The sequence below is a fragment of the Dreissena polymorpha genome, chromosome 13 (assembly GCF_020536995.1).
Source record: "Dreissena polymorpha isolate Duluth1 chromosome 13, UMN_Dpol_1.0, whole genome shotgun sequence".
Taxonomy (NCBI): Eukaryota; Metazoa; Mollusca; class Bivalvia; order Myida; family Dreissenidae; genus Dreissena; species Dreissena polymorpha.
In genome coordinates, this window is record NC_068367.1 from 54,772,221 (window position 1) to 54,789,958 (window position 17,738).

General features: G+C 33.4%; 1 protein-coding gene across 1 annotated transcript; it reads left to right on the forward strand.

The window, feature by feature from the left end:
* The first annotated feature begins 2,725 nt into the window (after positions 1-2,725).
* LOC127856436 (vesicle-trafficking protein SEC22a-like) lies at positions 2,726-16,716 on the forward strand. Its single transcript, XM_052392643.1, has 7 exons — positions 2,726-2,881; positions 5,539-5,751; positions 6,683-6,846; positions 10,334-10,513; positions 11,197-11,330; positions 13,735-13,803; positions 14,244-16,716. The coding sequence occupies exons 2-7, from the start codon at positions 5,567-5,569 to the stop codon at positions 14,442-14,444; spliced, it is 933 nt and encodes a 310-aa protein (XP_052248603.1). The 5' UTR covers positions 2,726-2,881; positions 5,539-5,566; the 3' UTR covers positions 14,445-16,716.
* The last annotated feature ends 1,022 nt before the right edge of the window (positions 16,717-17,738 follow it).

Sequence of the window (17,738 nt, forward strand, 5' to 3'; positions counted from 1 at the left end):
AAGTGTTTTGTATCTCAACACAATACCACATACCTTTTTATATATGTACTGTGTTATGTGTTATTTGAATGTTTAAATAAAAAAAATATGGATGATATAACATGGTGCATTCTAATATATGCATTCAAATTGTAACTATAGAGCTAAGTGTATGCAGGTTAGACTGTGATTTTAGAATTGCTACAAAATGGCAAGTCTTTTAGTGGCGACAAAATTTAAACTATTCAATAATAGTTTGCGAAAGAAAATTAGAAACCTGCAAGATACCAGTATTTATTAAATATTTTAATTGCGAAACAAGTATGTTGTTATGCTGTTACACATAATTATACATTGATAATAAATAAGAAGACAATTAGTGGTGTTAACGTTTCCCAACAGTAGAAATCATTCTTCTGATGAAGTCAGTGATATACAGACGATAGCTCCAAGTATGGCTTTCAATACGTAGTGTGTGTTATTTGACAGTCTAAAACTTATTGGATTAAAAAAAATCCTGTCAAATTTTTCAATCAAAATTGATTTGACACATCACATGATTTTGATTATGTAAAATCAGTGTACTGTATGCTTAATGCAACTGCTTTAGCAAGCTGTCAATTTGAATTGAGACATTTGATGAAACAAACTGTTTCCTGGGTAGGACCAGTACTTAGTGTCTATATGACGTACCATGACGTCGAAAGTCTACAAGACCTACTTGGTAGAACGAGACATGTACTTCGACGTACAATTTTTACCGACCCTTAAGTGTTATCCAATCAGAAGACACCTTACGTCTGTTGCTTTTAGAGATATTTGGCATTATTATTATTTATACCGAATTATGCGACTATCGACCGCTTACTCATAGATATTGTGCGTATTTATTAAACATTATTATTATTATAATTTATACCAAATTATGCGACTATCGACCGCTAACTCATAGATATTGTGCGTATTTATTGACCAGGCGTGGCGGAATTAACCTCTGACTTATGCAAGTTATGGTTATCACAAAATACGACCAACGGTGAGGTTATAATACATTATTTATCCCGTTAATGCTTGGTAACTGTTTGGTTACCGTTGGGAATTTCCTACACAGTAATGCACTGGACGGTCGTGATACTCCGCCCCGCATGATCAATAAATACTCACAATACGCTGAATAATTTTAATTTTTAAAAGGTAACAATTGAATCTTCTTCAAATTTGTATATAATCTATTTCAATGCAATAAATACTTGAAACTTCTATGTGGTGTTTTTTGCCATTCTGATATTTTTATTCATTTTGTCCTCAATTAAAAAAGATATTTTAAACATTTATTATGAATAAATCTGAAGGAAAAGCGGCTAAAGAGACTAGTGTTTTGATTGGCTGTTCAGAAAATCTGTACGTATAAGTACAAACATGTATGTCGAAGTACAAATTGCACTTTGACGTACACATATATACTTCGAAGTGTATTTTATATTTATATCGACGTACAATTATTGTACTTCGACGTACATTTCTCTTTTTAACTTGTAGGTCTTCTTGACTTTTAACCCAAATGGTACGCCGTAGTATGTCTTTAGGGTTATCTAAAGAATGCTCCCACTTAAGGGATCAATACAGAGACCTCCCAGTGACTAAGCCAGTCTGCAGACACCCCATCCACTATACCACAGACACCGAACCAGCTATAAATTCCTGTGGCTAGAAAACAAAAAAAAAATAAGATGCTAGATCTTTAAGCTTGGAACATGTTACTCGTTTTAAGATTGATTTTTTTGGATTCATTACTTAATTATTGCAACAATTATAATATTTTGAACGCAACCATGCCCATATATTTATTAAAAATACATGGATATCAAAAAAAACTTAAACAGCTTTTGTCCGTAAATTAGGTAGCACCTATAATCATATTAATTAATAAATCGATATTTGATCTAGTGTAATTCCGGCGTTTATTCCATTTTGCAAGTCGAATTCGATATCGTTAATAAATAGAGAAAACAATATGGGCGACGTTATCTCCCCCTGAAAAAGGCCGACGTTACTATTGAATATGTAATATGTAATATGTTACAATTCACACGTTTTCAAAACAGGACTGACACAAAGGCATTCCGTTATTCTTTAATCACACCAAACAAGGATACAATATGTCTCATTAATAAACTCGTGAAAAGACAATAAACGCTTGCCGGCAATATTACTGTTTGAAAATTCACACGTTTTCAAAACAGGGCTGAAACAAAGAAATTACTTTATGGATAATAATAATAATCAAACGCACGTATATAACAGCTAATAAAAACTTACAATTATAAGCAATCAAATCCGTTCGTATGTAAACAATTTAATAATTATGCAGTTTTTCTATATAAAATACAAAAATAAAAATCGAACCAAGTATAATGCTCGCATTCATTTATTGATAATTACATCAAACACAAATCCACAAACAACAAGCATAGCTTACTTAACAAATATTTCATTTACAAAATAATTGTATATAATAATAGTCAAAAGTAACAGACACAACATTAACCCGTATTAAATATATTAAAATATATTCCAAATCCTGATCAAATACACATTTGTACAAATACAAGCCTCGCAAACTTTTCGAAAATAAATTGGGGCGAGTTGTTTTTCGGTTGGGGCGAGTTGTCCAATAAATTTGGGGCGACTTGTCTTATTTTTGGGTGAGTTGGCAATGGGGCGAGGTGTCTGGACACCGACAGTACTGAGACTGAAACGTCAAGATGAGTCGTTAAATACTCAGATGCTATAGACGACAACGAAGTAAATTTAAACAACAAAAACAACAACCACAACAATGACGACAGTTACACTTCAACAGCTTGAATATTCAACCATATGAACGATTTATTATGTTAAGGTATTTTACGTCGATATGGTCGCTTATTACTCAGGAATAAATCTGTTGTCAATTAATGAGTGTATTCATTTTTTTTGTTAATCTTCAAACGATGAACGTTCGGACATTGGGTAACTTCGGACAAATGCGTTTGTTTTGAGGAAATTCGTGTCTAAATATAAGGTTACGCTATCAATTGTGCATCGAGTTTTGTTAATGGCGCATCATTTGGACTTACCAATTTATATTGACAAACCTTTACGTACTTTCCATTGTAATTTTAAAAGCTAAACTTGGTCCAGATGTTCTTAGCTGAAATAATTCGCGTTCATAATAACTAAATAAGTCTGCCAAAGCAAAAATCATCAAAAGACTCTATGGCGGCAATTTATATTGACTAAGGTGTTCTCAGTTACAGGGCTATAGATAACAAGCATATTTGTGTTATTACGCAATGAAAATAATCAAAAATGTAATTAAATTCAAAATAAATCAAACAAAAACACAAATACAAATTTAAACACGTAATTCCCATAAAAAAAACCTTGTGTTAAGAAACGCAATTATGACAAACACCTGGTGTATTTTTTAGACTGGTTATTTTGGTACAAAAACGTACCGGATGGTTTATAATTATATGCCGCCCTATGAAGAAAAGAAGGCAGTCTTTCCAGCGGTTATCAATCTTTTGGGGTATTATTGTTATTATCCGAAGACCTGTCCAATGTCATTTTCAAGGTATTCTTCTCAAAATGATCCGAAAACAGGGTGCATCGCTTTGAACAGCCATAACTTACAGTGACTGTGTTTTTTTTATAGGGCAATTTCGGGGCCGATATTCGGCCCCATTCCCCTAAAAAAGGGTATATATTTTTCCCCAATTTTGTAGATATAATCCCCTCCAGAGGTTAAAAAAATAATATTTTTTTTTAGAAAGTACTCTCTTAATACTTATGATAAATATATCTCAAATTAATTTCATAAACAAAAGTATGTAACAAATTAATATGATTTTGAATTATAATATAGAATTATATTAAATTAGTTTTTCCCACATCATGCAGTGGACTTTTCATATGAATTGCATTTTTCCCAAAATGGCCAGGAAACGACCTGATGTATCTATATTGTGTCAATATTTGTTGATATAAACATTCCAGTTTGGTCCATTTTATTGATAAAAAAAGCTCAAATTTGCCATTTTATCGATTAAAAAAACCAATAAGACTCAAAATGGCTAGGAAAACTGAGACTGTGCATGAAGGCTGAACTGTCTGAAACTAATGTTAAAAAAATCATTGATATATATTTAAGAAAAAGGACAGAGAAATTCAGCAATGAATATTACATTCATACATACATGTGTGTTCATATAATAAATGTCATTACATATAAAAGAGTGAATTTTTAATTTTCCCCTTTTTCCTAAAAAACAACGCGTTTTTCCCCTTTGGACTGGCCCCGCCACCATTCCCCTATTTGTGAAAAAAAACAACACTTACTTCATCAATTGTGCAGCGATTTTCACGAACTTGGTCTTATTCAACGCACAAATGAATGAACTTTGATCAGAAATTCAGTAATTGTTTGTTTTTATGTACAGTTACCTTTTTGAATTCAATTTGTATAAATAATATAGTAACCTTAGTAGATTTTTATTATAGTATATATGTCGTTCCCTAAATTACCCAATTAAGTTTAAAAAACCCGGGGTGAAAAACCCAATTAAGCTCAAATGTAGGGGATGAACATTTTTGCTAAAACTATTGAATTTACAAAACCCCTATTGTTGTCGAAAACAGGGGGTGATTACCCAATATACCACCAAAAGTTATCTATAGCCCTGCAGTTAGTCAGTAGGGACCTTTGGTCGTTTACATTATTACAACATGATATGGCGGTTCAATTGAGTATAAAAGCTTAAGGGCTGAAAGTTGTGTGTTTTTTTTTTGGAAAATAAAACCATAAGTGTAAAATGCACATAAAATCCCAAATGCTGGTGGCTTTATATTTTTCGCAATATATATTTAATAAAAGCAACAGCTAATGGTTATAATATATACATGCATTAAGGCAATCATGTCTTTTTAAAATCTGAGTTTATTCACCCCAAGGCATTATCTACCTTAAAAGCTTACATGACTTTAAATTGAAATAAAACCTTTTACTGAAGAGAAAAATTACTTCTTTAATTCAAAAATAACTTATTAAGTAGCACTTAATAATGAAATGGTCAGTTTATCAATTTATTTGAATCCATGAAGAGATTCTTGCTGTGTAGTTGATTATTAGGTAATTGTAAATTTTATTGCTTTTATTTCATTTCATGACATTTTTTTTCCCCCATCTTTGTGAAACGGCCTTAGCCCCCTCATTTAGTAAAAAAAATTAGCTACGAAATGTTCAAAATTGTGAAAATAAACAAGTTGCACACTGTTCAAAATGGAAAAAAAAGTAGCGAACTTTAAAAACTGGTGAAAGTTTGAGGCCCAACATTCTTTAAATTGTGAACATGTGTGTCGCAAACTTCTAAAATGAGTGAAAAACAGCAATTCTCTAAAAAAGAAATAAAGCCTTATGTAGCCATAAAATTGATTATCGTAATCATTAACTACAGCATACATTTAGTAGTTCTAAATTTGTTTTGCTCTGCCGGATGTATTTCACAATCATTTCAGGCTTTAAACTACAGTATCCGGCTTGCAGATGATTCACTTTGCAATAGTGAGTCGCAGCACAGATGGACTTGCTCTGGTGGCCAACTCAGACAGTCCCCTGGTGTCCATGCATCCTGGACTGGAAGATGCCCAAAGAAAAATAAAGTTACTCTCTAGAATATCTGCCCGCTTCCCAGACAGATGCAGTCTGTACTGTGGCTCCTATGTTATACAGTAAGAAGTATTGCGCGTAACCTTCTTATGTATTCTTTAAAGTTAATGGGACTGATTTCTTTATTTCTTTAGTTGAGTTTTTGTCTAATTGTGTCAAAACTTGTAAAGTAAATGATAACTAATATATATTGCTTTATATTGATTTTAATGTCCGGTAATCAATGTTTCAGTTCATAAACCAACGTACAAAGTCTTTTGAATTTAGAATGTATATTGTAAATAATCTAGTAAAATTGGGACTATTACCAAGCTGAAGAAAAGTTTAAAATAAGCATGGGAAATAAAAATACACACTATTTGCAAAGACAAAGAGTATCCCAGTTCCCACTTGGGGAGGTGTAAGACACTTTATACAATGATTCCAAATTTATTAATATGTAGATTCTTAAAATGTACACATAAAATGTTTCTGTGCTGCCACTGTGTTTAAGTTTTTTTGTGTGTACTGAGAGTTAGATAGTTTGGCATTGGTAAAAAAAACATAAGGAAATTATATTATCATAGTGTGTTTAAAATATGCAAGGGCTTTAAACTGCAATATTAATGTCACAAAATACTGTATGGTTCTTGAAATAAAAGACATAACAAGGCTTTTGCAGAGGGAATCGGGCAAGGGTCCATCAAGGGGGAGGGGATTTTTTTACTTCAAATACCTTTCTAGGATGAATTTCAGAATTTAATTGAATTAAAATGATGGCTGTCTAACATCTTAAAATATGTTCTGCATACATATTGTACAGAATACTTGTTTGACTGAAATTTACTTTAAATCCAATTTTCAATTTTCATCTTTAAATTTGTTGAATAGATGTGCTTTTTACGGATGGGTTGGTTAACATTTTAATATAATTAAATAAGACAGTACATATATAGAATAAGTACTATTATTCCAGTTAAGACATTCTTAAAGTACATTTCTCTTTTCTTTCAGTTTCATAACAGCGCTAGATCTGACCCTGCTGGTGCTTTGTGACGTGACCTACCCGCAGGTGCTCGCCTTCTCGTTCCTCACCGATCTGCAGAAGGAGTTCCTCGTGTTCTTTGACAAGCAGAAAGTCTTGACTGTTCAGAGACCATACTCACTTATTGACTTTGGTAAACTCACCAATGCTCTACCAGTTTAGAAGTAGATAAATATCAATCAAAAACTTAGTTGACTTACCATGGATTTATTTTATAGTACTAAAGGAAACAAAAAGTGCATGGCTGCTTAAATTAAATAATTAATTACGTCTTCTGCAAAACCATGGAATAACATCAGCAAGACGTTGATATGAATATCTGTTTACTTGTTTCTGCTTAAACCAACCTATGCAAATGAAAGAGTTAAGTTAATTAAATATAATTATTTTATTTATTTTCTGTGGGGCTTATAAGAAAATATCAGTGATTTTAAAATGATAAATCACTTTTTATAATAGTGTAAAATATTGACTTATTTCTACCCTTTTTAATGTTTTAAAATGGTGAAAAGCATCAGAAAAAAAGAAAATATTTTGGTAGATTTTTGATTTTTATCCTGGGCTTAATATGTGATTCTATTTCATCAATGCAAAGGATTACTGTCAAAACTTCAAGGAAATACTTATTCAACTTCAAAAATATAGTTATTCGATCAAGTTTATACTTTCAGTTTTCAAAATATAACGTAAAAAAGGCTTGAAAACAAGAGCATAGATTACAATTCTTTATGAATATAAGAAGAACTAATAACATTATTAGTATTTTGCATTTATGTTTGCAGTGTTGTATAATTTTAACACAACACTTATGCAATAAAAAATGTGCTGTATAATTCCATTTTCCCACAAAACTTTCAGATATTGAGCTAATTTTTGGTATGTTAGTCTACCTACATGACTTACAGATGAAGTGTGAAAATTCGTTCCGGTCCCTTGATTTTTGGCAACATTATGGGCCTTGGACTTTTCTGTATATAACCATTTTCCGGAGTATTTAGCTCATCTATTTTTTTTTTTTTAAATGAGCTATTGTCATCACCTTGGCGTCGGCGTCCGGTTAAGTTTTGCGTTTAGGTCCACTTTTCTCAGAAAGTATCAATGCTATTGCATTCAAACTTGGTACACTTACTTACTATCATGAGGGGACTGGGCAGGCAAAGTTAGATAACTCTGGCGTGCATTTTGACAGAATTATGTGCCCTTTTTATACTTAGAAAAATGAAAATTTTGGTTAAGTTTTGTGTTTAGGTCCATTTTATTCCTTAAATATCAAAGCTATTGCTTTCATACTTGCAACACTTACTAACTATCATAAGGGGACTGTGCAGGCAAAGTAATGTAACTCTGACTGGCATTTTGACAGAATTATGGGCCCTTTATACTTAGAAAATTTAAAATTTTGTTAAGTTTTGTGTTTAGGTCCACTTTATTCCTACAGTATGAAAGCTATTGCTTTCATACTTGGAACACTCGCAAACTATCATAAGGGTACAGTAAAAGGACAAGTTGCATAACTCTGGTTGTCATTTTTACGGAATTATGGCCCTTTTTTGACTTAGTAACTTTGAATATATGGTTAAATTTTGTGTTTCTATCCACTTTTAAACTTTACTTCTAAAGTATCAAGGCTATTGCTTTTTTCAAACTTCAAATACTTTCATGTTATCATGAGGTTACTGTACCTGGCAAGTTGAATTTTACCTTGACCTTTGAATGACCTTGACTCTCAAGGTCAAATTATTAAATTTTGCTAAAAATGCCATAACTTCTTTATTTATGATTAGATTTGATTGATACTTTGACAAAACTACTCTTACCTGACATACCACAATAGAGTCCACCCAAACCATCCCCCGTTGTGCCCTCCCCCCCCCCCCCCCCCGAATCCCCCCCTATTTTTTTTTTTAAGATCATCTCACAAATGACCACCACACCCTCACACTATACTATACCCCCCCCCCCCCCTGCGAATCCCCCCCCCCTATTTGTTTTAATTTTTTTTATTTTTTTTTTTATTTTTAAGATCATCTCACAAATGACCACCACAACCCTCACACTATACTATACCCCCCCCCCCCACTCCACCTACCCCCAAATTTATTTTTTTTGAAAGGGTTAAAAAACACAAATATTTATTTTTATTATTTTATGTTTGAAATACCGTCCTACAATCGCACCCAAGAATAGCCCCCCCCCCCCTCCCCGAATTCCCCCCCCCCCCCCCTAATTATTATTTTTTTATTTTTTTTTAAGATCATCTCACAAATGACCACCACACCCTCACACTATACTTTACCCCCCCCCCCCCCCCCCCCCTGCGAATCCCCCCCCTATTTTTTTTTTTTTTTATTTTATTTTTATTTTTAAGATCATCTCACAAATGACCACCACACCCTCACACTATACTATACCCCCCCCCTCACTCCACCCACCCCCAAATTTATTTTTTTTGAAAGGGTTAAAAAACACAAATATTTATTTTTATTATTTTATGTTTGAAATACCGTCCAACCATCGCACCCAAGAATAGCCCCCCCCCCCCCTCCCCCCTCCCCGAATTCCCCCCCCCCCCTAATTATTATTTTTTTATTTTTTTTAAGATCATCTCACAAATGACCACCACACCCTCACACTATACTATACCCCACCCCCCCCCCCCAATTTTTTTTTAAACGGTTTAAAACACAAATATTTATTTTTATTATTTTATGTTTGAAATACCGTCCAACCATCGCACCCAAGAATACCCTCCCACTCCCCCTTCCCCCCCCCCTCCCCCGAATTCCCCCCCCCCCCCTAATTATTTTTTTTTTTTTAAGATCATCTCACAAATGACCACCACAACCCTCACACTATACCTCCCCCCCACCACACACCCGCAATTTTTTTTTTGAAACGGTTAAAAAACACAAATATTTATTTTATATTTTTATTATTTTATGTTTGAAATACCGTCCAACCATTGCACCCAAGAATCCTTTCCCCCCCCCCCCCCCCCCCCCCCCCCCCCCGAAATTAATTTTTTTTTTTTCGCATTTTTGGAAGATAATGTAATAAATGTCCACGCCCCCCCCCCACTATACACCCCTCTTCACTCCACCCCTCCCTCCTTTGTGATTGAAAATGAGAGTCCCTTCACCTTTAAAAAGAAAATAGATGAGCGGTCTGCACCCGCAAGGCGGTGCTCTTGTTTATGCTACGCTTTCAGATATTGAGCAGATTTTTGGTATGTGAGTGGACCTACATTACCTTTAGCTTAAATGTGAAATTCGTTTTAGTCCATGGATTTTTGGCAAATTATGGGCAATAGACTTTTTTCTCTCTAGAATAGCTATAGACCCATAGTGGTGATTTCTGATGGTAAAATGTAGTTGGACATTCTCATTTTTTGTTAAACAATGACACTGCTATTCCCCTGAAAAGGTATTTTCCAGTCTTTTTGTAAATTTGGTACATGTACAATGTAAACCATCAGGTTTTGAAAGACCAAACTTGTTTACCATTGTATAATACCAGTACTTAATCAGGTTTTAAAACAAAGTTGAAATTGCATGTTGCTCACGTTTTAAAATGTGAAATTGTCCAGTATTATTACTTACTTCAGTATTAAAATATTTCAGATATTCCTCTGCAGAGACTCAAACACAGATATAACAACCCACGGTCATTAAATACAAAAGTGAATCTACAGGTACTCAGTGAGGAATTGCGTCTGCGACCTCCATACGTTCTGTGTGATGAAGAGCTAAGACCAGGTTATGGGCAGAGGTCAAATAATGAGAAGGTCACGACAACGGCAGGTAAGTCACCGGTATTTCCTGTCTCCCCCTCACACCCACACACACTAAGTGGGACTGCTTTGGCGGGCATTTATGATTGCCAAGTGTTTGTCTGTCAGAAATAAACATGTGGGTAAATTTTCCTTAAGGTCACACTACTGGACATTTGAATGATAAGATGTTGTAAATGAATTCCATGTTGTCTGTCTATTTGGTAGATACTCAAGAACAAAACAACAATGTAATTTTCTCATATGCAGCGTCTAACTGAAATGCATTTTTAGCTCACCTGAGCACAATGTGCTCATGGTTAGCTTTTTTGACCGCCTTTTGACTGTCATGTGTGTCTTGCGGCATCAACATATGCCTTGTTAACATGCTAAAGTTCACATTTATTGTCCGATCTTTATAAAATTTGGTCTGAAGATATGTGCCAATAATATCTTGGACGAGTCAAAAATGGTTCCAGTAGGTTAAAAAACATGGCCACCAAGGGGGCGGGGCATTTTTCCCTATATGGCTATGGTAAAACCTTGAATTTATCTTTACTAGTCTTTATAAGTCAACACTTTTCAATATATAGTCTTAACAATGCAGATACCATTTTGCAGGAATGTTGTTTAAACATAGGAAATATAAAAACATTTTGACAGTATGCGAATGCATACTATGTCAGGTAATAATAAAAACCCTTACTCTTTCAGCCTCGCCATTCATGCGTTACCTCCCTTTGCACTTTGTCGGGATTGTCTCCCTTTCATTGAGCTGTTTCTGCGCCCTGTTGAACTTCACCAGAGCGGTCCACATCATCAACGACACTCATGCTCACATTGGCCAGGTATTACTATGATACTATCAATGTATTATTTTGCCCAAAATTACAACCTCTTACAGGCTGTTTCTGAATGGAAGAAAGTAACATTTATTCTTAAAAAATGTGACTTAAATTTCCCAAAAAAGATGCCAAACTGTTCCAATAAATTCTATATTAGTTTACTGAGTTTATTTTTATACAGCAATATATTTATGCAGCACTTTACAATAAAAATTTAAAAACGCAGTTAAACATGCACTTATATCCAATCTCATAGATTATTGCGCAATTTTCCCAATCCAAAAAGCACATTCTGCAAAATATAAAGAAAATAAGTTATTATGGAAAGGATAGTCTGTGGAAATTATTTTGTTATGTTTAACAGTTGTGTCTAGTCAATGTATAGGTCAGGCATTTAATGCACATTAAAAGAGAACAAAAACAGTCAATAAATGTTTGTGTTAACTTTTGTGTCATTTACACTAAAATAGATTATGCATTAGTTGTAACATGTGGATTAATTAAGTGCAAATCTGGTTGTAAAGTTTAACTGCTGTGTCTAGTCAACTTGGTTGCTAGGTCAAGAATAAAAATGTAGATTAAAAGAGAACAAACAAGAATGGTCTTTAAATTCTTACGTGAACTTTTGCATCCTTTGAACTTATAGATAAAGCACCATTACTCGTACATTAAGAAAGTATGAAATGAATGACTATGTCTATGAATTCTTTATAATGCAAACTATTGCATCTTTTCAACTAACAGATCAGGTTTTTATTGAAGAAAGAATGAAAAACAATTTTTAATGTATAAATTATGGATGGCATCGAATACCTATAACAGTACTCGAATATTTGCAAATCCATTCAATTGAATATTCGCATATAACGGTTGGAATGTTTAAATTTCTGTGCTTTGTAAGTTATAAACGTTTGCTTATTACTTACAAGGTTCTTGTGTTTGTTAATTTTGCTATCAAATTATCCTATTACTGACTTAATACTGTCGGCTAGTACTATGGCCGATCATGAAATCGAGCACAAATACAAACAATTTGTCATAGAATGTTATTTTCATTTGAAATTGTATAATGAGGATAACATTTATAAAAGTTTATGAAAAGGAACATTTGAATAAGTCATGGAAAATACATCACAAAGCCTTTCAGTGATTCTCAGAATTTAAATTTAATCCTTTATCACAGCGTTAAACAATCGCTCCGTATTGTTTTTAACGAAAAATTATCTTTTGAATAAGTATTTTTTGTTCAATCGCACATGTATATCATTTGTCAAATTTGAGTAATTCACACATTGTAATGTCTGTTTAAACTGTGATCATAGAGGATTATTCGCCAGTCATTTTAAAAACAGAACAGCTGCTTTAATTTGAGGCCTTAATTGGCACCTAATTGACAAACAATAGTTGATTTTTTGAGCGTGTATATTGCAATTGCACAATCGATGCTGATCCACGCTATCAGTTTCACACGAAGACCATCACATCAAACATGTTTATCCCAATTGATTTTGGTTGGCAATTTGAAAGCGGCTTGCAGGTAAATAAATAATAGGACAAATGCGTTTATAACAGTAAACTTGCGAATATTCAAATGCCAATTCTGTTATTCGGATACTGACTATTCAATGGAATATTCAAATAATTTTGCCTTCCCTAGTATAAATCTTTGCCTTGAATGCGTCCTGTTAACTTGCAGGTCTAGTATGAGTTGTTGAAAAAAACACTTATATTGTTGGATGTTTATTTATATTTTTATATGATAAATTATTTATTCTTCACCATTTCCTTTGCTTCCATACATTCTCAAGTCACTGCTCATTAAGAAATACACATATATTTGCGCTTATAGCATATATTTATCTTGCAAACTAAACAATGTTATAATCTTGTTAAAAGTCTCAAGTTGCTGTGCATGTTAGTCCATATAAGTTAAGCTAATAGTGTCAACTATTCTGTACATTTGGACAATTAAAAAAAAAACTTATGAATCAAAATTCCTGGCTTCTTATCTGTTGACTTAACCCGGTCCCATTCAGAGGCAAGGTGAAAATGTCTATGTGCAAACAGCATAAAACCAGAACAGCCTGCGAGTAGCTCACAGTCTGTTCAGGTTTTATGCTGTTTGCTGCTCATCAGTATCTTAGGGTTGGAAATGAAGCCTTTAACACTTGAATGTATTAAGAAAGAATTTTAATTTAATTTGATTTTCTAAAGAACTTCAAATGTGTCAAAGTGCGTTTCTGAGTGGTAAAGCGTTAAATACAGATTGCAGTCAAAATGAAATTGTCCTTGTTTAAGTTATGCCTGATATTTTGGGGGGAATTATTTGGAATTTATATTATGCTTTGTGAATGGAGACATTTTTGCCTTTCTTAGTATTAAATATATTATATCTTTTAATTAACAGGAATTTGATACGGAACATTACCAAACAGGGGCCACATTTTTCGTTTGCTGTTTCTTGTCATTATATCAGGTAATGTTTAAACTACTTTCCTTTTCCAATGGTTGTAAGTTTCAAGTCAGCATAATTCTGTATCATTGAAAATTTGTGTACAGTTATCATTGCAATTCTTTTTGAAAAAAGTAAAGTCTGAAGAAGTAACATATTTAAATAATAGTTAACATTACATATGTATACATGTAGATTGTCTTTAAGTATGGCTTGTCTTTGAACAACATTTTCTCCCACTGTTCGTAAAATTGTACTTTTAATGTTCAATATCCGTAGCAACAGACACCGAAAGAATAAAAAAATGCAGCTAGAAACCCCATAATTCAATTAGCTTCTCGCTAAAACGAATCCAAACAAAAGCACCAAATAACACCATAATAAAATGTGCTACCCGTTAAAATGAATCCAAACAAAAGCAACAAGAAACACGAGAATAAAATATACGGACAAATTCATTTCAGTCGTATCTTATATGCTACCCGCACAAGAGACGAAAGGCCCTGGCGTGTGCAACGCTAGGAAGTATATGTGTGTGTCAGCTGTACCTTTATGAGCATCGAAGCATCTTTGGGCTAATTTTCCATGTCACTGTTGCATGCTACGGAACTTTTGTCATCATCACGCGCCAGATGCAGTCTAAATTGCCACAGTATACTTTATGAAAGCGTCACTAGAGAGTTTTGTACGATATGTGACATTGTTTTAAGTTCACCTCAGCAAAAAGTGCTCAAGGTGAGTGATTGTGGTCTGTAAGTGACCAGGGAAGTGTGTTTAAATTTAAAGCTTTTTACCATTTTAGATACCATATTTTTGTGTAAATCTTGATCAAACATTATCAGAATGTTATCTCAATATAATCTACTCAAAGTTTGGATCTAAGTTAAGTGGGGAAAAAACTATGTTATCATGTCATTTCTAAAGAAAACCTTGTTACCACTCTAGAGGTCACATATATGACTGAATCCTTATGAAACTTACCCAGAATGTTTATCTCGACAATATATATCCCGGTACCTTGGTCAGGTTTGAATCTGTATCAACCATCGCAAATCGTAAATCTTCTAATAAAGTGGTCAGAATGTCTCATCTGAGAATAATTACCTAGGTCAAGGTCAATCTGGGTCCAAAAAGGTCAAAATCTAAATGAATCAATAAAATCTTGTAAAGACCTGGTCATGATTCTAGAAGCAACATTTATGACTCAATATTGATGAGACTTGGTCAAAATGTTTATCTTGACTATATCAAAGCCAACTTTTAATCTGTGTCAAGAGGTATCAAAATCTAGGTCAAGAGGTCATATCGTAGAAAAACTTTGGTGCTACTCTGGATGCCACATATATGACTCAATCTGGATGACTGTTTTTTGCAATGTTTATCTTGTCAATATATATCCCCAGAACTATGGTCCTGTTTGAATCTGGATCATGTGGGGTCATAACTAAGTCATCAGGTTCAAGCTTACAAAAATCTCATAAACACCCTTAACATAGTCTGAATGTCTTTCTTAAACACACTTAGGCCAAGTTTAAACTAAGGTCTCTAAGTGAAAACAAGATCGTAAAATATAAAAAAATTGGATAATTTAATTTTTTTTTACAATTGTTGTACACCATGATTGTCCTTTTGTACATATTTTATTTTTGGTGTTTTGCTATCGTAGCCAAATGTAATATAAAATTACCACATTGTTATATATTCAAGATATTGTTTTTCACAAACGATATGTGATATTGTTTTAAATATTCAGTCTTGATGGTGGTTGTTTTACCAGATTTTATTGACAATCTTTTTTGGTAGCAATTTGGTAGAAGTTCATTTCATGCTTCTTTCCCGATGTTTGCCTCAAGCTCTTGTTGTTGATGTTTGAAATAACGCTTTGTCATTTTCTTATATTTTTTTCATTTTCTTCATTGGTAAAGCTTTCAACTATGACGATTTTAACTTGTATAATTTATAAATATTATAATATATTATTTACCAGGAATTTTAAATCACATTTGTACACTTGTGTTTCTGCCTGTGATAGAAAGTATTTGTATTTCATGCTTTTAAATGTTTCCAAAGAGAGCCAAAATAAACAATTACGCAATTAATAATAATTAAAATGTCAGGTAGTTTTATTCGATTAGTTATCTAGTAGAACTGTTCCTCTCTGAAAGATACATTTAGAATTTGTATTTGTTTGTTTTGGGGTTTAACGCTTTATAGCATCACTGGAAATTGAGCCATTTATGTGAGTCGCGTTCTGAGAAATAATGGCATAATGCATGTGCGTTAAGTGTTGTCCCAGATTAGCCTGTGCAGTCTGCACAGGCTTATTAGGGACGACATTTTCCGTTATTATGATATTTTCTGTTTAAAGAAAGTTTCTTCTTAGCAAATATCTAGTTTAGGAGGAAAGTGTCGTCCCTGATTAACCTGTACAGATTGCACAGGCTAATCTGGGACGACACTTTACGTACATGCATTATGCCCAGTTTTCATGAGTTCTCCCATTTAATGACATCCAGTTTCTTATGTCAAAAATAAAGAGTTGAAGGTTTCTAGTCATTTCTATTTTTGCATAATTACCTTAAAAAGGGATTTCCATGTATATGAATTTGTTTCAATTATGTAATGTACATACTTTTGAATAAGATTTTTTTTTCAACTTTAGGTACAAGATAATGTAATAAGGTAATAAGATATATGTTATTGTTGCAATAGAGTTGTAAACCAGTCTGCCTTACTTTGTAATATTCAATTTGCATAATTGAAGGATATGTTTGATTGTTCATATTGAAATCATTTTCTTCTGCAAAGGCATAAACTGTTACATCTATTTGTATGTTATCATTTTATCTACTCTGTAAAATTGCGTTTGCATTATCTTTTCTTTCCATATATGTTTATTCTTACTCAAAGGACGAAAAATAAAATTGATGGCCATAATTATGCGAGTCTCTCTATATATAATTTTAGCGCACAATGAGCTCATGGTGAGCTTTTGTGATCGCCTTTTGTCCTTCGCGAGACGTGCGCCCTCAACATTTGCCTTGTTAATACACTAAAGGCCACATTTATTGTCCGGATCTTCATGAAATTCGGTCAGAAGATTTATGCCATTTAATCTTGGATGTGTTCGAAATTGGTTCTGGTTGGTTGAAAAACATGGCCGACCCTGGGGCGGGGTATTTTTCCTTATATGGCTGTAGTAAAACCTAGTTAACACTCTAGAATTTATTGTCCGATCATCATGAAACTTAGTTAGAAGATTTGTCCCAATTATGTCTTGGAAGAGTTTTAAAATTGCTCCGGTTGGTTTAAAAACATGGGCACCAGGGGGGCGGGGCATTTTTCCTAATATGGCTATATACGGCTATAGTAAAACCTTGTTAACAATCTAGAGGCCATATTTAATGTCCGATCTTCATGAAACTTGGTCAGAAGATTCGTCCCAATGATATCTTGGATGAGTTCGAAAATGGTTACGGTTTTCACATTTATAGTCCAATCTTCATAAAACTTGGTCAGAACATTTGTATGCCCTGTGTAGGGTGGCATATAGCATTTGAACTGTCCGTCCGTCCGTCAGTCCGTCCAGAAACTTTAAGTTGTATTCAGTCATCCCATTTAACATTCTAAGATGCTTTGATGCTTATCTCATGATCTCAAAGCTTGACTACAATTTGTGAAAAAGTGTACTTCCATTTTCTTTTGCTGATTATGGTCATTATATATTTTGTCCTCATATCACTTTCATCCAAAATAAACCTTTGTCACAATGGAAAACAAATGAATATTTTAAAAACATAAAAAAAAACACAAAAAACCTACTTCTAACGCATATATTTATATATCTGCCAAAACAAAAAAACAACAACCCTTTGGTAACTTAACAACCCTTGTGTAACGTTACTTCTACTCAGGTGAGCGACCCCAGTGCCACAATTGCCCTCTTGTTGTTTTGACAA